The 21,328-nt window shown below is 44.4% G+C and overlaps 1 protein-coding gene across 1 annotated transcript in view; it reads left to right on the forward strand.

Annotated features, from left to right (window-relative positions):
* Positions 1 to 21,328, forward strand: part of xylt1 (xylosyltransferase I) — an 80,431-nt gene that overhangs the window by 34,218 nt on the left and 24,885 nt on the right. The window contains exons 2-4 of the mRNA XM_061091418.1: positions 9,403 to 10,009; positions 17,223 to 17,395; positions 18,125 to 18,327. Of these exons, the coding sequence (XP_060947401.1) occupies positions 9,403 to 10,009; positions 17,223 to 17,395; positions 18,125 to 18,327 (983 nt within the window). The remainder of the gene's footprint in view (positions 1 to 9,402; positions 10,010 to 17,222; positions 17,396 to 18,124; positions 18,328 to 21,328) is intronic.

The raw sequence follows: 21,328 nt of genomic DNA on the forward strand, positions 1-21,328 counted from the left end.
GCTATATCCCCTCCTCCCCCATTTACTTGTAATCTCTCTAATACCTCTTTTTTCTTCTACATCACTGCTATTCTTAACCGCCAGTATTTTTGGGCCTCAGTAAAAATTCTGTGAAGGGCTCTTTATCTATGGCACATACACACTCTCTCTCTCCCTCTCTCTCTCTCACACACACACACAGACACACACACACCCCTTTCGCACCCCTATAGATCAGCTGTAGGATCCCACTGTGCTGTCCGACCACGTGGACTCAATTCACAGAAGGGACCCTCTGTTGCGGTGCCATTCAGCAGAGGCCCATGATGTCACAGGGAAACCGCCTTCATCTCCCACATACACACACGGACTCTGCATAGAGACGCGGCTCCTCCCCCACACCCCTTTCTTCTCATCGCCGTGGTGAATGGAATTGCATGGCTGTGCAGTTCAATCACTGTCAAGTGTAAAGAAAAGGGGTCTCTTGTGCAAAATTTCATGATTCACAATTGATTAAATAGGGGTGTCATTTCATGGCTGAACAGGGAGGTGTGCGGAGACGAGGGGAGGGGAGGGAGGGGAAGACTTTTTCATGCCCTTGTGAGAGATATGGCTCAGAAATGGCTTGATGGGCCCCATTCAGAGGCGGTGATGTAAAGTTCTGGGGTTAATTCACAGTGGAAAATATGAGCCCGGCATAAGAGAGAGGAGGGGGTAAAGGGACACAGCGGGGGGAATTTGCCGGTATCTTCTCGCCTCGTCTTGCTAACAGGCTTTCATGCCACTGAGAGATATAGACCTAATACACTGTACGTATGATTTAGATTCCTGTTGTCATCTGGAAACCCCCAGGGTTCACCCAGCAGGGAGAGAGGACAGGAAGTTGGTTTGAAAAGGAAAGAAGACATTTTAGATCATTACATTGTATTCCACAATAGGACACTGACTACAACAGTAATGAGGTTAGAGTGATATATTTCAATACTGTATTGGGTCGCAAACCTCTGAATGTGACCGGTGAGGTTTCTCGAATGCAGCGCTGCTATTCTTAAGTCAGAACTTATTTAAACTTGGTAGGAAGTAGTAATGCAAAACATTTGAGCCCCTGGCACTCTCATCTTTACACCTCAGCCAGACGTAGCGTTATTACAGTTTCCCTTACTTATGTTTATAAAGTCTTTCTAATGGATTGCTCTAATAAAAGAAAGTGTTTTATTTCAGAATTTCCCTGAATCAATATATAAGTCTTGTCATATAATCCACGCATCAGAACCTTACAAAAAATATCCTAAGCCAGCTGCAATTTTTTCTTTTTTGCTGAAAATACAGTGTACTGAGATGGATTTGCAGCATTAGTAGATGTTATCAAGACTTGCTGCAACGGAGATGTTTCATGCCAGAAGTTGGGAATTCCCAGCTGATAAGTAACAATCTGTGTTACATTAAGAAAGCCTGTTTTGTCAGAAGTTCATGACTACAGATGATGTTATGTATTCATCTAGACAAGTTATCTAAAGCTGAGGGTCTGGACTGTCTCCACAATTTGCCCTTCACACACGCACAAAGCAGTCAGATGTTCTCTGCTCATTCACACTCACAACAACACAGATATCTCCAGAGTGTTATGGTAATGGTCTGTATTGATAATTGAGCTTTTATAGTCTTGATGACCACTCAAAGTGCTTTACAGTAATTTTTTTGCCATTCGCCCATTGGAGACCTGCTTTATCCCCTCAGTCACAGCTGCCATAAGTGTTCAGGTGAGGGGCGGTGGAGCAGACAGACATATAATTATTTTGATATACAAATGGTGATTGATGGAAATAGAAATCATCGTATCCTAAATGCACACTTGGTTCTGTGATGGATTGGATAAGCACATCGCACTAATTATCTTGTAAATGAAATGTGGTGTAAATTGCTGACCTGGAAATTTTTTCTAACCCTAACCCTAAATTACAATACAGTGGCATTCACTGTTTTTACTGTATTGTTTGAATATTATAAATAGTACACAGGACAAGTTATCAAAGAGAGACGTGTGTGTGTGTGTGTGTGTGTTTTGAGTAATCCAGCTAAGTAAGCTGCTGGGTTTTCCGAGGGGAGAACAAGACCTCGTGAGACTCAGGCAGACCGGCTTCACTTTTGCCACATGCTTTGGGGATTTCAGCTCCGATGTTGTTCACAGTGTGAGCCTCCTTGTTGTTTGTACACACTCAGAGTAAATCTTTGAGGTTATTTGAGGTTGGATCTCGACCCTATTTCTCTCTTATCCAATTTATGTGAAAAAGCTCTGAAGGCCAATAATCTTGATTTCAACACATTTATTGTATTTTCTCATTTTCCCCCCCTGTAGCATTCTCACAGCTAAATTAAATTATGCCCATTAGTTGACTCATTTACCTTTCAAGCAGTTATCCAATGCTTTTATCCAAAGTGACTTGTAGAAAGTGCAAGCGTAGACTAAGCTTCAATTCCTGGATTCCAGGTACTCAAAACAGCCAAGAGAAAGGGTTTTAATGGATTGAGTGTAGAAAACTAATGTGTGATCATGCTAGATGAAGTATTATTGGCCAGGAAAAGTAAAGTTTTTTCGTCTGCAGGATGAAGCTAATTAAACATATAAGTGGCTGTATTGAATGTGTAGTGAGGTGACACCGAATCAGCACTAAGCTATGAACTGCAGTAAAGTATTTCTGAAACTAATTAACCTCTTTTATTATCTTTAACCTAACTCTTATTGTTTTTTATTCATGCTCGCATACTCCCTACGCTGCCTTCAGACATGCAACGAACTCCTGATAATCTCCTGACATTCTCCAGAGTGGTTGTATGTGACAATGAAAATGTCCGAGCGAGAGTCTCTGATCTTTCTTTACTGAATTTCTCTTAGCAGCGTCCGTGTAAGAACTCTGTAGAAAATGCCAGAATTTGCCAATGTGAGAGCATGAGATCCTCCGGAGGATTCATCGGGAGTCAGCAGGGAAGTGACGTTTATAACACGTGACGGATGAAAAATATACACAAATATATCAGGGTGAAAAAGTGGTGTCAAGATGTCAAAAGCGCATTTGGTGTTGTAGAGAAAACACGTGATCGCCGCAATAGAATTAATACGTTACGACCTGTCCCTGCCTGCTGTTCCACTCCTCACCTGAACCCTGAGGACATTTTTGTGTTTTTCAGAACGCGTCTGAGCCGACAATCTCCTGCTTCGTTGTAACTTTGTGAAGAGCAAACTTTGGAGAAAGTCCTGACCCAATTGTACGAAATACTCTGGAGTTCATGTCTGAAAACGGCTCTAGTTATGTGTTTTTCTTCTTGCTTAATACTATAGCACAATGATGTTATAATCCATAAATCCAACCACAGCAAATATCCTGTTAATACAAATGTTTTATCACTAGGGAAATTCTCTTATTTACTTTCTTGCCAAGAGTTAGATGAGAAGATTGATACCACTCGATTAGTTTAGCTTAGCATAAGCTTTCTTACTGTGACAGGCCTAATCCTCCTTTATGAGAAAGGCGTACTGGCACTACAGCAAACTGCATCTACTTTGTGCTAACCATCAGCCCAAACTACAAATATAAATAGATGATTCTGGGTTATGCTCACATATCAACAGGCCATCAGAGAACATCAGCGAGTGGGCTGAGCATTGGAATGGAAATACATTGTGAGGGAAGCAGAAGTCTTTTTTTAATTCCACTCTGGCCTTGAGGAAACTCATCAGGAAACCAGAGTTAAATCTATTTCTTCTTATGTATCTTTGTGGGTTTCATACAAAGTTTAGCTGTATTTGGAAAAAGAGACGTTTTGAGGAAGAGAAACTCATATCTTCCTTGTGTTTGTGCAGAAGTCTGGGCTTTTTGTGTTCTTGCCCAGTTCAAATCCATGTGTGCAAATATAGTCAGTGAAACCATATAATTACAACCCAAGACTGTCCAAAAGAAAGAAGAGGGATTCATACAGCAGTTTGTGAGATCGCCTCTGCCCTCTGGTCCTGGTGAATACCCACCAGTCTCAACCCTTGGTGATTTGTATCTGGAAGACGTTGATCTGTTGTTCTGTGGCTCCAATCAAAAGTAGCCGATTGCAATAATTTGTCTGATTAAGAAGATTCCCAGAAGAGAAGTACTTTAACTTATTTTACTTTTACAGCTTTATTTTCAGACAATGCCTCTTTTCACTGTCTCTTCTAGGTATTGGTCCACATTTGCACAAACACACACGCACAAACACACACACACACACACACACACACACACAAAGGCACACTCCCTTTTCACCACTTTGCCTCGGGGCTTGTCACAGGGCACACAACAAGAGGCTTCTGTGCATACCAGCCCATACTGTTCATTCAGAGTTGCCGCTAATCATGCATTCGCATGCGCGCACACATACACACACACACACGCACACACAAACATGTACACAAGTATATTACATGTGACTAGCATTCCTGTGGTTTTGGCCTCTGGAGAAAGAAAGGGATTGAAGGGATTGGCTGAAAGGAGGAAAAGAAAGAGAAAGTTTGCAGCGACAAAGGAAATAACTAGAGGACAAAATACAATGAAACCCCCAGATAGTGGAACCAACCATTATATCTATAACGGAATCCAGTTGACTGAAGCATCAAAAAAACCCTCTTCATGACTCATCTGTGTATCTCTTTACCCTGTTTCCAGCATGATTTTTTCTCATTGTCAGTTTCGACACTTTAGACCCTCGGAAAACCCCGGGCTTTGTCTTCTTTGCTGCACTTTGTAAATTATTTTTGAATAAGAGTGTTTGATACCTAAACTGTGAATCTACAGACACAATAAAGAAGAGCTGTTCTCGCCCCCAAACTCCGCTTTTGATAAACCACGATAAGTAAGACTTTCTAAGACGTCACTAAGCATTTAGGTCAACCCCGCTCCACCCTGGCTCATCTCTCCTCTGCTGTGTCCTGGGGTGCCAGAGCAGCTGTGAACTAAAGTCTGTCAGTGTATCAGTCTCCCGTGTCATGATGCCAGATGCCACATCTTGCTCAGAGTAACACAGGGATTCAATCCAGGTAATTAATCTGAGCTTGTTAGCCACATGGCGGGCAGGTCCTTGCGGAAGCTGAAGTTACTCAACACCCACCTAGTCTCCCAGTCAGTGGACGGTCTGCTCTTTACTATATGTTTACATGCAATGTATTATGGTCTGCATGCTTATGTGGAGAGAAGGGGTGTGACGATTCGGAAACCGAGACCAAAACCACAATACATCCACAATCTTATACTTAAAGACAAGATGACTGAACCAAGACACCCGGTTTGCCGCCACAGCTGAAGGTCAAGCACAGATTGTGAGCTCATTACAGCATTGATTTAAAATAAAAATGTCTTCATGTCACAATTGTCACAAAAGCGTGTAAATTACAAAATCTTTATTCCAATTAAAAAATAGGGCAAGGTGTAAACTTCCTAAATATTCCACACTACACTTATTGATTTGTCTTAAGCTTTGTGTGTTGCATGACAATCACGATTACGCCTGTGGTAAAAGTTAGTCAAGATTAATGAGTTTATGATGGAGAAAAAAAGAAGATGTTTGACCCAATCTGTGGATTTGGAGAGCCGTTACACTCCCAGCTGACAGAGTATTCGTGCTGACACACACAGTAGCTTATCTCAGCTCGCCTCCCCATAGGAATGATGTCTTTTAAAGTAAGGGTGCAGGGAGGATGGGGTGAAACTGATATGTGTTGCTACCTTGCTCTCCCTCGCCGAGCAACGGTAAATGATGGCATTAGGGAGGAGGTGAGGGGGCGGAGTAGATGAACCGCTTTCCTTCCTAGAACGAGGGATGATGCGTGGGTTGGGGGGAGTAGGAGGAGGAGGAGGAGGAGGAGAAAGGCGAAGCTGGACATGTGCTGTGAGAGAGATATGTGGCCCTTTTTTTTCTCTCTCTCTCTCTCTCTGGTGCACAGGAGATTGGGAGAAAGGGAGAGAAAAAGGACAGGTGAAATATTTCCCCCTGTGGCGGAGGAAATGAGGGAAAGTGGAAAGGGCCAGCTCTGTGTTGAGAAATGGACTGAACCATTCCCAACGGGGGGGCTGGTGGGGGTCCTGAAACTCCAATCCCCACAGGCCTCTCCTTCCCTCTAAATGTACCCACCACTGATGGATGATATTAGCACGTACCTCCTCTGCCTTTTTCTCACTCCAAAGCAGCGCTCAGAGAGCTCGCTGTTTGTGTGTGTGTGTGTGTGTGTGTGTGTGTGTGTGTGTGTGTGTGTGTGTGTGTGTGTGTGTATGTGCTCAGCCAGCACAACACATGCCAGGCAATCCTGGTTTGGCCTCCCCTTCACTCATAGCAAACATATCCCCTGCAACAATCGATAGCTACCCCCAGCTGCCACCTCCGTCTGCAGTCCGACGCACGCCGGCCCTATCTCCAGCGGCTGCCACTACTATTAATTCTTTGCCGCTCCCTGCTTCAGGGCCCGGTCCCCGAGATTAAAGAGCAACACGGCCACTGGAGTCCTTTGCTCACAGGAGGAGGGGGAGGAGTGGGAGGAGTGGGAGGGAAGAAGGGGGCACAAGATTGTTTATCCAGAGAAAAATCTCCTCACCGCCAGCTGACAAATACTACTCATTTCCACTCCAGGGCCACATGGGGCTCACCTCCTCTGATTCTTATCCGTGTCGATTAATTTGGAGCAAATCAACATCTTTGTGATGCTTTTAGGTAATTCTAAATGAAGTCAGGTCACACTACAATGGTGAGACGATTAATTAGACAGGTGGATGTTGTAATGTTTGGAAGGGGCTAAGCTACATGGACCCAGGTAGGGTAACTGAGTCTTTTTAGACCTTCTTAGGTCCTCGGTGGATACCTCCAGCAAGGCCCAACATTACCCTTCTGAAACCATATCTAAATCCATTGGATTGATTTTTATTTGGATCTGCACCAAATTGCCAACACTCATATAATAATCTGCTGTATATTAACCGTATAGCCCAATGGCAACCCACAAGCTTTTCTATACACTACAGAGAGACATGCCCCTTGTTTTCTAGTGAGTGTGAAAGCAGTGATAAGGGAATGTGTAGAGAGCGAGATTTCTTTGAGTTTTCCTGTTCTTTATAATTGAATATCAGCCAAAGCCTAAAGCCTATGTTTAGAAATATTTAAATGTTACATCCGACCAGCAGCAAAATCAAAACCCTGCATTAATCGTAATATCACAAAAGACCAAAAGAAACAGAAGGAACAAGAACCAATACATTTTTGGTAATTGGTAAAAAAAAATTGTAAAAAATACATACATTATTTATCACTCATCAAAAAGCTCTGTGATGAATTTATTGTGATATTATATTTGCTTGGTTTGACATTTTTCCAGGTTAATTGTCCCTCCCTTATCTTCTCATGTCTCTTTCCGAGGGACTCAAAGTGGGAGTATCCGTTTCCCCAGGGCAAACACATGCCACCTACCTTACTCACTGTCTCTCTCTCTCTCTTTCTCTGCCTTAAACACACACACTCAAGTGAAAATCCACGAGAAGCATGCACTGTACACACATAATCGTGAATGCACACAGACTCATTTTACCTCCGCAAACATCCAGCGACTTGCACTGCATGGATTAGCCTCCTAAAGCATTCCCTTTGAAAGTCGGCAAGTGGAGATTTCTTTTTAGGTGATCACTGCCCTAAGCAGCTGTTACACGCAGGATTAGCAGGTTCTGCCATTCAGACAACACGGTCTGTTTAAACTGGCTCGCTGAAGAAAGTAGAGAAAGACAAGGACGGGAGGGGAGGACGTGAGATGGGGTTATGACAGGCAGGAGCCGAGATGGAGCCAAGACTAAAGGGGGTAAAAGAGAGAGAGAGAGAGTGGAGAAAAGGAGGTGCGAGAGACGTGAATTGCGGGAACAGACGATGAGAGAAGGGGAGCGGGATTTGGAGCAGAAGGGATGAGAGGTGAAAGGAGCGGAGCAGAGGGGTGGAATCAGGATGTGTGAAGAGAAGTGTGAAGGAAAGTGGAGGCAAAGAGTCAAGAAAAGTCAGGAGAGGAGGGGAGAGGAGGAGGAGGAGAGGGAAAAAAAGGTATACACTTAAAAATCACACCTCTACCAAGCTTTAACAATGAGCTGACTTTAGAATATTGTTCTCGTTGTTTTTCATCCATTTTATCTTGTTCCTCCTCTACCACCTCCATCTTTTTCTGGAGTGTGAAAATGTGTCATCCCGCCACCTCTGTGTAATTGTGCTGGTACAAGGTGTTTGCGGAGAGAGAGACGGTTGATGGGCTGATAACAGGCCTGACTTCAGGGGTTGGAAAAACATTTCCATGCAGAGCACCTGGCATCTCACCCTGTGTCTCCCACACCTCCTGCTTAAAGGCTGTGTCACATGCCTCATATTGCATTTAGCACCCGCTCCCTCTCTCTCTCTCGCTCTCCTTTCTCTCCTCTTTTTCTGTGTCTTGTAAATGGTCCAACACATCAGGGATCCCTGTTGTTGTCATGAGCTCTATCTTTCTCCGTTTTGCAAGGTGTGGCGGCCGGGGCATCTTCCTTACTCTTCCGTTTAATGCATTGTGGCACATCTCTCCGGAACATGCTGGTGCTTCCCGGGAGCAGAACTCATGTCTCGTGTCAGCGCTCTTTTGCCTCGCGCTCCCCCACTTTCGCTCATTGCCCGTTTTTCACCCCCTCCTCTTTTCTGCCAGACCCTTTTCCGCTGCTTCGCTTTTAGCCCATTCTGCTGGAAAGATAGGGAAATTGTACATTCAGACGTTCACGCACACGCACACACTATCTCATGTATGCAGACACACAAACGCTGACAAGTGCAGCCTTTCCAGTCACACGCCACACCACGACGATTTCTTCACATTTCTCACATGGCACCAGTAAAAAAGGAAGCAACACACACGCACACACACACACACACACACACATACATAGACACACACACACACACACACACACACACACACACATACACATACATAGACGCACACACATAACACCCTCACAAACTCACAGTCAAATTTTCTCCCTTTATCCCTCCTTGGTAATCTGTTTACGGAGTGCTGGGCCCATTTGAGGGAGAATTTAATTGAAACCGGGTCTAATCTGATGATGGCACATCACGGCAGAGCCCTCAGCCCCTGCATCACCTCCGGTTCAGTTGCACCTTGTACTCCTCACACTCGGGAGCTTGCTACTTAATTTCATGCCTCACGCTCCAACGCAGAGCTGACCACTCAAACATGCCCCATTGATTGTTAATCCGACGTTTGATATGCAACATGCTCGCTCAGTTCTGATCTTGTTTTTCTTGTTTGTTTCTCCCCCCCCTCCTACTCTCTTCTCTCTCCCCCTCCCGATGCACCCCTTGTCTTTCTCCTCTTCTTCTTTCTCTTCACACCAGGATGGATATTACTCCCACCGGCCGAAGGAGAAAAGTAGAGTCGACAGCAACAACGAGAACTCTGTGCCCAAAGACTTTGACAACATAGACAATAGTAACTTTGGCGCACGCTCGCAGCCTAACCGGCAGTCTGTCGGGGCCACGAGCAGCAAGCAGCAGCGGGAGCACCTGCAGGAGAAGGCCCACGCGCAGCAGCAGGCCTGGCGGGACAACTCCCCCGGGCTGAGCCGCAGCTCCAATGAAGTACTGCCCGTCGGCCAACAGTCCCTAGCGGTATGGAACAACTCCTCCTACCTAGGTGGTCAGGGTGCTGTGGGAGTTCCACGGCAGCAGACCCGTTCCTCACAGGCCCAGCCGGCCCAGCAGGCCCATCAGGCCCAGTCGCAGCACAGACATCAGCACCCCCACTGGAGGCAGGTGACCGCAGCACCGCTGGAGGTGACCTACGACCAGCCGCCCAAGTGCGAGATCAGTGGGAAGGAAGCCATTTCAGCGCTCTCCAGAGCCAAGAGCAAGGAGTGTCGGCAGCAGATCGCCGAGGTGTACTGCAGACACAAGGAAGCGCAGTTAATGCCTGAGAAGGTCACTCGCTACTGCCACCTTGAGGGTGAGTCCATGGGTGTAATTACAATGATTGATTATTTGATTTTACTTAATTCAAATTGTTATTCCTAGGGAGGTTGAACAGTCACTTTGTATTCTGCACAAAAATCCTCTCACTGAATGGGTCGATATCTATCAAGATTGACTACGAGGGCACATCTGATTCAGGAGTATTGAGTCCAAATTAGTTGTTTTAGGTGTTGTACAGTGTCTGATGCCGCATAGATACCTCAAGATGCCTTCAAGCTCCTGAAAACATCGTGTAAATTCTTCCAAAGTCCAGGAGCAAATCTTTAAAAAATACAATTTATCGTAAATGGAACCTACTTCTGGTCTGTGCGGGTTTGATTGACAAATGTCCCCACATTTTGATTGATTGGAGCATGGAGGCATGGCCACTTAACACCAGTGAGAAAAGCATGGACAAGCAGTCAACAAAATGTTCAGTGGATGAAGAGGGACAATTACATGTGGTCAGAGGATGTAATACAACAAGGTGTAAGATATTTAACCCTTTAAACCTAATGTACAGAACAGAATCGCCCCCCAAAAACCTATGTCATGTTTGATACCCCCTAAAACCTTTTGACGTTTTCTGAAGAGCTGACAGAATTGCCAATGTTTGCAAAAAATAAATATTTCTCAGCATCTTAAGCAGACAGAGACTTGAAATAAAAACATTTAAGAGCTCAAACATCTAGCTTTCATTGTAAATCATGACCTTTTCCCCAAAGCTTGTGAACTTCTTCCTGCTCAAACATGTCTTTAACCGACTGAGCCTTGGAGCCTGTACTCTGCTTTAATATAGCTCCCCTCTCTTAAAGCGCCAGCCATCGCCTGAAACGCTACCTCCATCAATCAATCGAATTTCATTTTTATAGCGCATGTTCACAAATCCCAATTTGTCTCAATGGACTTAACAAGGTGCGACTTACTCTGCCCTTAACCCTCAGCAAGAGTCAGGAAAACTACCAAAAAAAACCTAAGAACAAGGAAAACCAACTTAGAAACCTTAGAGAGAGCCACATGTGAGGGATCACTCTCCCAGGACAGACCGAAGTGCAATAGATGTAGTGTATAGGTAACACGGTAACAATTCATTATCAAGATCCTACGTGATGGATGGTGATCATGGATCTCTGCTGCGGCCACATTGTGGATCTTTGATCATTAACTTGCTGGTTTAAAGCAAAACAAAACATACATGCTACATCTCCTATAATGCATTTTGCCTTTTCACAAGAACCTGAGCAAATCCCAATGTATTTCATCCGACACCTATTTTGAAATGATGATGCACATGTGTTACCGGGCTCTGAGGGGAGAAACACGCAAACATGACACCCAGGTAAATACCATGTTAGACCTGCATCATGTCTAAATGGGGTAATTATAAACAAATCTCCTAAAAGCAAACGTTAAAATGGGGAGAGGAGCCAGAGGCAGCAGTGCCGTTTAAATATTGTTCCCCTCAAATCAATTTGAAAGCAAAAACCTCCCAAAAGAATCTCAAATCAGCATATCAATGAGTTAATTAAGATTTTTTTAGCTTGTGTTGATTTTTCTGTCAGGCTCACAGAATGTACAAAACACAAAGTTAAACTTCCTCGGAAGAATGCTGACAGGTTGTCAAAGTTTCTCTGTATTTGACATCTCATTTTTTCCCAACTTATTTCCTCCAACTCTCTGCTGCTGCACAATACATTTTACGGCCAAAAAAATGAAAAAACAATATCTGCAAAGCTAAGTTCAAAGCGTCTCGACTGACCAGCCGGGCTTCAGTACATGGTAAAATATTTCCGGCTCCTGTAATTGCAGTTTTCGTCAAAGGCAAGAAAGCGTCTTTTTTGCTGATGTGTAATTGGTCAAGTAAATTGTTATGGAAAATGTGGATGCTGCTTGGATTCTCTCCAAATTGGTTTCCAATTTTCATTTGTTTTGTCAAGCTGGCCGCAGAACAAAGGTTCCAACACCCACCCACCCACACACATACACACACACACACACACACACACACACACACACACACACACACACACACACACACACACACACACTCTCTCTTTTTATCCTCAGAATTTATATAGATCTGCAGTCTGGTTGTGGAAGCAAAATCTGTTTGGGCTGCAGCCATTCGTTAGCTTGACGCATCAGCAACCATGTTTAAGTGAAAGGCACACATACACACAGATGCATTTCCACTCATGGGAGTGGACTGAATGCAGAATGGACAGCAGGGGAGGAGGAGAAAACGATTAGACATCCCACCTGTTGTACTCAGATGCCTTCCTTGGCCCTCGCTCATGTTTTTAGAACTGGAGGATGCACGGTGACTTAGCAACTTTTGTACATTCCTCTTCCCCAGTAGCAGGGGTATCGTCTGTCTGTGCCTAAGCTCCTGTCATCTCACAAAGCAACTCGCAGTCCCACTCAAACTGACAGTTTGATCAAAAGAGACAAAGAAATTGAAAAGGGCTTTCCCCCTGGTGGTTGGGCTGTAACAACACGACAGCTAAATTAAATCACTTTCCTTTCTTACTCCCTTTCTGCTCGCCTGCCGCCTGCCAATGTGTTATCTCTCTTCATCTTTCTCTCTTCCCTCCCTCTGTTCCCCTGCCCAATTCAAGCCCTAACCTTGTTAGCAGAGAATTGTCCAATTTGATTTGATCAGTATTCTGTCCTTGAGGCCTTGCTTAGATTAGCAATTGTGTTAGCTGTGGTAGCATCAATGAATAGCCCAGGAACGTGTTCAGTGTCGTTGCCTCCCCTATGATAACTTTGCTAATCATTAAATGACAGGTCTGTGTTGCTCCAGCAGCGGTGTTAGCTGGCACACAGTGACCTTCATCCCATGTAACGTTCACTTAATGGTCGTTAGATGATTGATACTGTATTGATACCGCAGGTTCTAATGGTTGGGCTGGATTTGGACAAAAGTTTCAAGTTTCGAGTTGATCACATCACCTGAAAATTAGACAGCAAATATTTGACTTTTGAACTGCTAAGTAAAATGAACCGGATAACATATATTTCCGAGATACAGATTTAGTTTGGATCTGCGCAGATGTGCAGACCCTCATAAATATCACCAAGAATTCTCGTTTAAAATGTTGAAAAATGCAATTAATTGCAAGAAAGTTCCACACCAAAAATGTATGTTTTCTTTCCTGAGACATATCACATCTTTCCACCAAGTTTTGTGGTAATCTGGCCAGTAGTATATGTGTAATCCTGAAAACTAACGAACAAACAAACACACATGAAAACATAACCTCCTTGATGGAGGTAAAAACTGCACTCTGAAGGCCTTGTACTGAAAATGATTTGATTACAAATCTTATTTAGAGCTTCCATAATCCATATTAATCTGGGCAAGAGGTCTGTCACCCAAATAACACCCAGCTATACTGTCTCACCTCTGTGATGCTTCATAGCCTCTGTTTGCTCATTATTTTGGTTTGTTCCTCATGCCTGTAACTTCACAGATTTTAGTCTCTCTTTCACCAGCTCTGAGATGCTAATCGGGACAGTGATTACTGCGTTGTATCAAACTCAGCAGTGCCATCCCATAAACAAGAATGACTAGTTGGGCTGTATTTGTTAGATCTGTTGTTTTAATTGCTGGCCAGAAAGTAAAACTGAAAAATGATTTGCGGTGTCCATTAGTGTTTTTTATTCAGTCTCCTCATTCATATCAGTTATCTGCTCTGTGATGGTTGTTGGAGCCAAACTGACACTTTGGAACAACTCTGCCTTGTCTGGTTCCAGCAGCTCGGCAGCAGCAACAAGGCTCCTTCACTAAATCTCCTTCTGACTGAGGCTATAGCATCTTAGCTGTTCGCTCACCACACTGGCCTGTGTAACACTGTCTTTGTCAGAATGTGGTCTTGTAAAAGCTGATTGTTGAGTACACTTACTCCACAGAAGAGCAATAACTTTATCCAAAAGCATTTGTCATTACAACTCATCCGGTGCAGGTTTCCAGCTGTAATGACCTTTTCCAGCTCTGCAAATGCTTCCCTGCAAACCATTTCAAGAACAATAATTAAAGTGGTAACCGCTTATAGTGATCACATTTGTACCGGGCCTCTCTCTCACACACACACACACACACACACACACACCAAAACAGACTCAGCTGACATCTCTGACCCGATACAGTTTAAATGAAGATTTGTTTGAAATGACCCTCCCTTATCAAGACTGATCACCATATAATGATTGATACTTTACTTAAATTAGTTAAATCTTTCTTCATAATTCAGCTGGTCTCTCACGCTGACACCCACACACTCACACACACTCACACACACAAACCCAAAACAACCAAATTTGGAAACTTCAATGCATGGAGACCCGGAGGAGATGGTTGGATACTCGGTTTGGCTCGATTCGGTTGAGACAGGGGGGAGAAGCAGTAAATTACTAACAATTACTTTTTTACAATCCAAACATGTATGAAAAGACCCAAAATGAACACTGTAAGCAGATTACCTGCTCACTTTACCCAAATGATCTAAACAGCATTTATAAGGGAACGATTCAGTCCCAAGCTTTTTGATCCATATAAATGGTTTATCACTTTATTTACACTGTATTTGTCCATTTCTCCTTTAAAGTGCAACATTCTGCATCTACTTTCCTTGACATTGGCCATGAGGCTTGTCAACGCTGACACGTAACAGCTACTTATGTGTTTTGTTCAGCCTGACTGTGACCTGACAGCTGAACAGCCAGAAGGACATGTTATCCTACTATTTTATGTTATTTTTTTTATCGCTGAAATTTACTGTTGTCATGGGATTTTATTTTGTGTCTCTCTGTTGCTTTCCTGAATTTATATTATTTAAATTGCCTCACTGGTTGGATCAAACCATCTCTTGGCCTGGAGACCAGATGCTTCCCAGCCCCTGATTTAAAGTCCATGTTTGCCAACCTGTCTTTGTGGATGGTTTTTAAGGAGCTCACACCGGCCTCAAGATGTTTAAAAATGCAATTTGGCACAAGCCCTTCGGGATATTGCTCAGGTCTTGTTCTAACCTCTCATATGAGCATTTAAGATGGAGGGAGGGTAAGAGCCTGAAGTTACACGGGACGATAGAGGAAGAGGCGGGAGTGATAGCAGATGAGGGAGAGGCAGTTTAAAAGATGGATGATGAGGGGAAGCATGATGAAGAGTGATGAGTTCAAGTCGAGGGCTTTAGTTTTTTTTTCATTTGGAATACGCCTGTGGTGTCTTCAGGGTGCAGGTCAAAAAATACTACACGTTAAGCTCCTCTGCAGATAAAAACACATGCTCGACAGTAAAATCGGACAGAAAAATGTAAGTTCACACTCATTCTCACACACACACACACACAAAGAGCAGTGCTCATTAGTTCGGCTAGCTAGCATAGCACACACTCTCAAAGTGCTTTGTGAAGCGACTGGCCAATTATCCGTGTGCAAAGCAAACCAGTGAACCATCTTAGCTGCCCACCAATTACAGTTCAATCTGATATGGCCTACAGCAGCTCCCCTCCCTGATCTGTCTCACACACACACACACACACAACCACACACACACACACACAGAGAGGGGGGGGGGGGGGGTGTTGAGTGACTGACAAGAGCCACGGCCAATTAGAGCCAAGGGAGCGTGTCATTAACCTTACCCTGGTGGTCAGACCTTTAAACACAGCCGTGTTGGACACCTGGCCTTAAATCTGAATCAATGAGATTAGTTGGACGGGAGGGGCCGTCTTACCCTCCCTGGCAACTCATAAAGAGGAGACATGTCGGACACTTGCCCTTAAATTTTGAGTAATTACAGGACCCCGGGCCAGACACTCAGAGGAGCCTGGAGGGTCTTTTTTGTCTTTTTTTTGTCTTCTTTTTCTTTTCTTTTCATTTTTTTGCAAGAACCATCACCTCAGGAGTAAACACCCCCCACACTTCAGTATTCCCTGAGCTTCCTCTACTCTATCACAGACAGGCTCTTGGGAACTGAAGTCCCAAATTACAGTCATTAATCTCCTTAAGGCACATCCTGTGAACAAACATGTCTCATAAGCTGCGTGTACACATTTGCTGTGATAACTGCAGATTCAAAAGAAACAAACAATTTTCTGTGGTAATGCTCGGGACACTCGTCGGTGAAGCACAGCCTTGAGAAAGGTTTTTTTTTTGGTTTGAAGTGCAAGTGTTTGTTTTCGAGCGGTTGAGGCTGGTACGATGTTATGTGAGGTCACCAGTGGCTCTCCGGGGGTTGGATTATAGTTCGATAGTGGCTTGGCACGCCCTGACCGGGGCGGCGCTCGCTTGTTGTTATTTCTGTGAAATCCAAGGCATCTTGGGAGTTTTACCGGAGAGGAATGATAGCGCACTGTCAATCTCTGCTCCACCCTGGAAGCCCCCCCCCCCCCAGAGAGAACGCTTACAGGACTCCTGTGTGACCGAGGATAGTAGTTACAGTGTGTGTTGTGTTTGGTAGAAATTGTCATAGTTCCAATTCAATCATGTAAGAAAAGGGATGAGCGAGCCGGGGCTTTGTGGTGCCGGCTCATGGTTCCACAGCGAGGCTGAAATAGATGTATGACTGTCTTTTCATTTATTCATGTATTTATTAATATTTTAGTTGCAGCATGGCTTCGGTTCCCTGTGCATAATTGTGGCCAGTTTGGCCTCCTGAGAACGACTGATGTATTTCAATGAGGCAGCAGAGAGCAACACCTACACTTAATGTCATAATATCCTTGTCTTAACATACAAGAAGGCCTCTTGATTGGTCGTTATAAAACAGGTACTTCCTCAGATAACATTCACAGAGAATTTATAATTACCCACTGAATTGTGACATAGCAGTTCATTATTATAAATATGCTAATCACCTCTCAAACTGATACTTACTGTGTTGCTTAGCAACCTTGCTGTTTAGCTATCTCCGTTTATTGTTTAATTAAAGAACAACATTGAATTATCATTTATGACTGTGTTCATAAGGCTTTCAAATTAGCTTTCTTTGTTCCTTGAATTTATTTCTAACTGCTCACCATCCTGTAATGACTAATAGCACAACCTCTCATAACTTATCAAATAAAGAGCACATGTGATTTTATAATCAAACAGCCACGGGTTATTTGCAGATTGAGAATCCATGCAACTGTGTGAATGAAATGCAGATGAGTGAACGAATGGAGCACATTAATATTGACTGTGTTGTCTTCATACCTGCACAGGTAAAGCCAACGTGAATGTCCATTGGGATGAGGACTCTGCTGAGAGTTTCCCATTAAAACCAGTGAGAATAGGGTTCGTCTTGGTGGTCCACGGACGAGCCGCTCGCCAGTTTCAACGCCTCTTCAAAGCCATCTACCACACCTCGCACTACTACTACATCCACGTTGATCAGGTGAGACACACTGAGCAAACGTGACCTGCTTCTACACCTGCACTGGTCTCCGGTTAATCTCCTGAAATTATCCAGAGGGGCTGTATGGGAGAACCCAAATGTCCGGGTGAGAGGCTCTGGAAGTTTTCCAGGAGTTTCTCCTGTCAGCCCCCTAGTAAAATCTAGTGAAAAGGCCAGAATGAACACTTGTGAGAACACAGCAGGAGATACTCTGAAGGATCCTCCAAGAGAGGCTGGCCGCTTTAATCATGTTTCTAACAAGCGAGAGGTGCAAAAACTGAAAAAGACAAAAACAATAGAAGACTCGGTTTTTGGTGATAAGTGCAGACGCCAGTGTTGCTGTAAACAAAAACTTTTGATCTCTGCAGTGGAATTCATTTGTTAGTCCCGCTGCCTGCCTGCTGCACCAGCCCTCACCTGAAAGCTCCAGAAGGTTGTTGTTGTTGTGAGTGCATCTGACCAGAGAATCTCCTGCTGTGCTCCTCATGTGTGGGATGGCAAACTCGAGACCCCGATGCGTCGACATTCAGAGTTCATGTTGAATACACCTTTGAGGTCCTCACTTATATGAAGCCAGTCAGACTCTTTTTAAATTTGGTCTTTGATTGATTTAAAGTAATTCCATTTATTTGTTTTTCAATCTCATTCACTTTTGAAATATAATCTCTTGATGTCCCACAGGATACTAATCAATGTTTGGTCACATTCATTCATCACTTTTCATTTCAGCGCTCCAACTACTTGCACAGGCAGGTGCAGGCCCTGGCTGCACAGTATCCCAACGTGAGGGTGACACCGTGGCGCATGGCCACCATCTGGGGCGGTGCCAGCCTGCTGACCATGTATCTCCGCAGCATGGCTGACCTGCTGGCCATGAGGGACTGGAGCTGGGATTTCTTCATCAACCTCAGTGCTGCGGATTATCCCATCAGGTAACAGAGCAGCATGTTGCACCACAGTAAAGACTAGAGGGGTAGGGCCTGAGGGGAAAGCAGAATTTCTCCCAGAATTTTAAGTGTCCATTAAAGGTAACAAATCTTTGGATTGGACGTGGTTTTCTCTTTAAAAATTCAGCCGCACTTCATTTACAACAATAGTGGACAGCTCTCGCCAATAAGGGGGAAATTCAATACACACAGGTCCAAGCTCCTGTGGTTAACTGTGAGCTTTAAATACAGAGTCACTCCAAACCAAACAGATCAATGAAGTAGAATCTCAATCGCTATTCGTTCACATCTTCTCTTCCAAGCCCCTGCCTCCTTCCTTGCCTGCACTGCATTGAACTGGTTACATGATGAACTGATTACAGTTTAATTGCCCTGGGTCAATATCTATTGACTTTCAGGGTCTGTTGTGTACTGTACGGCCCGAAAGTCATCTCTCCTTTTCCAAAACATCCCTTTGAAGAGGCTGTAAGAGGTCATTAAAAGCCACAAAGTCTACTTGAACTGGACATGTAGCATGGAAACAGGAGGAGAAATTTCACGAGTTGAACATTTTTTTTTTTTTATGTGAGTTTATAGTCCTCTGGGAGTTCAGGGTCTGCTGGGTTTTTGATGTAGCTCTGCAGCAGCCAATTAAAATCCCCCTATTAAGGAGAGAGTTATCTCTCCTGCACAGCCAGATGTCCACCAGTTGAATTTAGACAAGCTGTAATAGCCACTGGCGAAACGGAAGCTGGATCTGATGTCTCCACAGCAGGAGCCAGGATGCAGGGCCAAATGCGGATGTTGTGCGTGGACGGGTTCAGTCTTGTTGTGTTTAGCCGTTTTCAACATTTCGATAAACGCTGCTGACATGTTGTCTACTCACGTGCCTGCTTTCCTGCACCGGTGTGTGTGCACGGCTGACTTGAGTGTGTCTCAGCACTTGTCTGTGTACATGTGTGCACATCTCTCCTGTTTGCGTGTCTGTCAGCGCATGATTAAGGGTATTTGCGAGTGCATGCGCCGAGACTCTGTTTCCTTCCCATCTTTTGCCTCCTCATTTGCATGAGGGCTGAGAAAAGGGCTGACAGTGGAGGTTTTAAGCCCCATCTGTTGGGAAACGAAACGATTGATGGAGCGAAGGAGCGAAGGAGGGAGCCGAGAGGCAGAAATGACAGGGAGAGGGACGCGGCAGTGAGAAGAAACAGTTAGGGAAGGGGAACGACAGGGAACTGCATGTTTTAGAGACATGCCATATGAAAAAATGGAAATTGCACACTTGTATCTTTGCTTAGCAAGTGCCTTTGTGACCACAGATTGGATTTGACCAAGTCTGCACGCTGCATATTTGACTGAATTGAACTTGAGAATCTGGCGGGCGCGGGTTCCAGCCCTTGTAAGAGTGTCCTCGAGCAAGAGACTGAAACCCAATCAGCTGACAATCCTCTCTGATGTCTTTGGAAAAAGGATCAAGTGAAAAGAGACATTCTTCCCCCAACAAATAAACACATCAGCATTACATCATCATTATGAAGTCACTACAGGGCAGTAAAACATGTTGGCATAAGCACGGGCATCACTTTGGAAAAACCTTTTCATTACTTATACTGATTCGGTTACATTTGTCCAACTGAAACTGTCCAACCTGCTCCGTAATGTCCTTACAGGCTGGGCCCAAATGACACTCGTCATGGTGCAGTCAGGAATGCGGGGGGGCTCCCCTGCCCTGACCACTGCTGTTGTTATCAGTGGGCCTGGAGACGAGCATTATTTCCCCTCTAATTCCCTGATAATGTCTGTCCTGCCGCATGGACGGCTCTCAAAGGCAAATCCAGAGCCCCTCACACCAGCAGAGGGGCTGTGTGTCCACGGGGAGATATACTGTGTGTGTGTGTGTGTGTGTGTGTGTGTGTGTGTGTGTGTGTGTGTGTGTGTGTGTGTGTGTGTGTGTGTGTGTGTGTGTGTGTGTGTGTGTGTGTCCAGAGAGAGGCCAAAGGATGAGTTACGCGCTTGCTTTGCCAGAGAGTACAACGCTCTTTCCCTGCTTTTATCTACAGTCTCCTTGCTTTTACCTCTTTTTTCTTCTGTAAAGCCCCTTTCATAGACTTTATTGCAGCTTTTAAGAAGTCGGAGCTCTGTGAGACAATGAGTGGCTGCAGGCGCCATATCTCCTAATCTCTTCCACTTTGTCATCTGCATCAGGGGAAATTGTTCTTTTTTTTTATATCTTAGCTCTGCTCCATGACTGATAGGTGCCATTTCCTGCAGTAAAGAATGAAATCTTTATAGCACTTAGAAATGAGCCAAACCATTTGAGAACGTAAAAAAGTTAAATTCCAAAGTTACTGAACTTTTTGAAGGTTTTTCGAGGACCAATATAACAACTGTGTGATCCATCTCTCCTCTGTTTGAGTGTGAGTTCATAACCTGACAGCCAGAGTGTTCAGATATTCCCCACTGGGATGGTCTATTAAAAGTTCTCGTTATAAAAAGGGCAGATTATGAATTTAACAGTAAGACCATGGAAGTGTAACAGTGGCATAATGATGATGTTTAATTGGCTATGATATTGAAAAGGTGCACATTTTGGTATGGGAGGCGGAGTGGAGACTCACAGCAGTGTGTGAGTGTAACTGTGAGACTGTGAGCAGCCACAGGGCTGACAGTAAGCAAATTAGACCCAGTGGATGGGGTGACCACTCAGGTGGCAAATGTGGAGCTTGACATGAATTCCCCTTGCGCTATGTGTGTGTGCGTATGAGTGTGCGTGCCTGTCTCTGTGCATGTAGCGTATATTGTATTGTCAGTGTGCGTACTAGCAGATACACAGCATGCGAGCGTGTGTGTGGGAAGTAGAGACAGAGAGGGCTGTGATGTGTCTGTACAGCACATCATCAGTTAGGCTTTATGGCTCAGGACCTCCTAAGATAAGCCCCCCAGGCTGTGAAATTGCTCCTTCAAGAGAAAATGACATTAATATGCGCTTGTCCCTCCCCCCACTGATCCT

The sequence above is a fragment of the Limanda limanda genome, chromosome 2, assembly GCF_963576545.1.
Source record: "Limanda limanda chromosome 2, fLimLim1.1, whole genome shotgun sequence".
NCBI lineage: Eukaryota > Metazoa > Chordata > Actinopteri > Pleuronectiformes > Pleuronectidae > Limanda > Limanda limanda.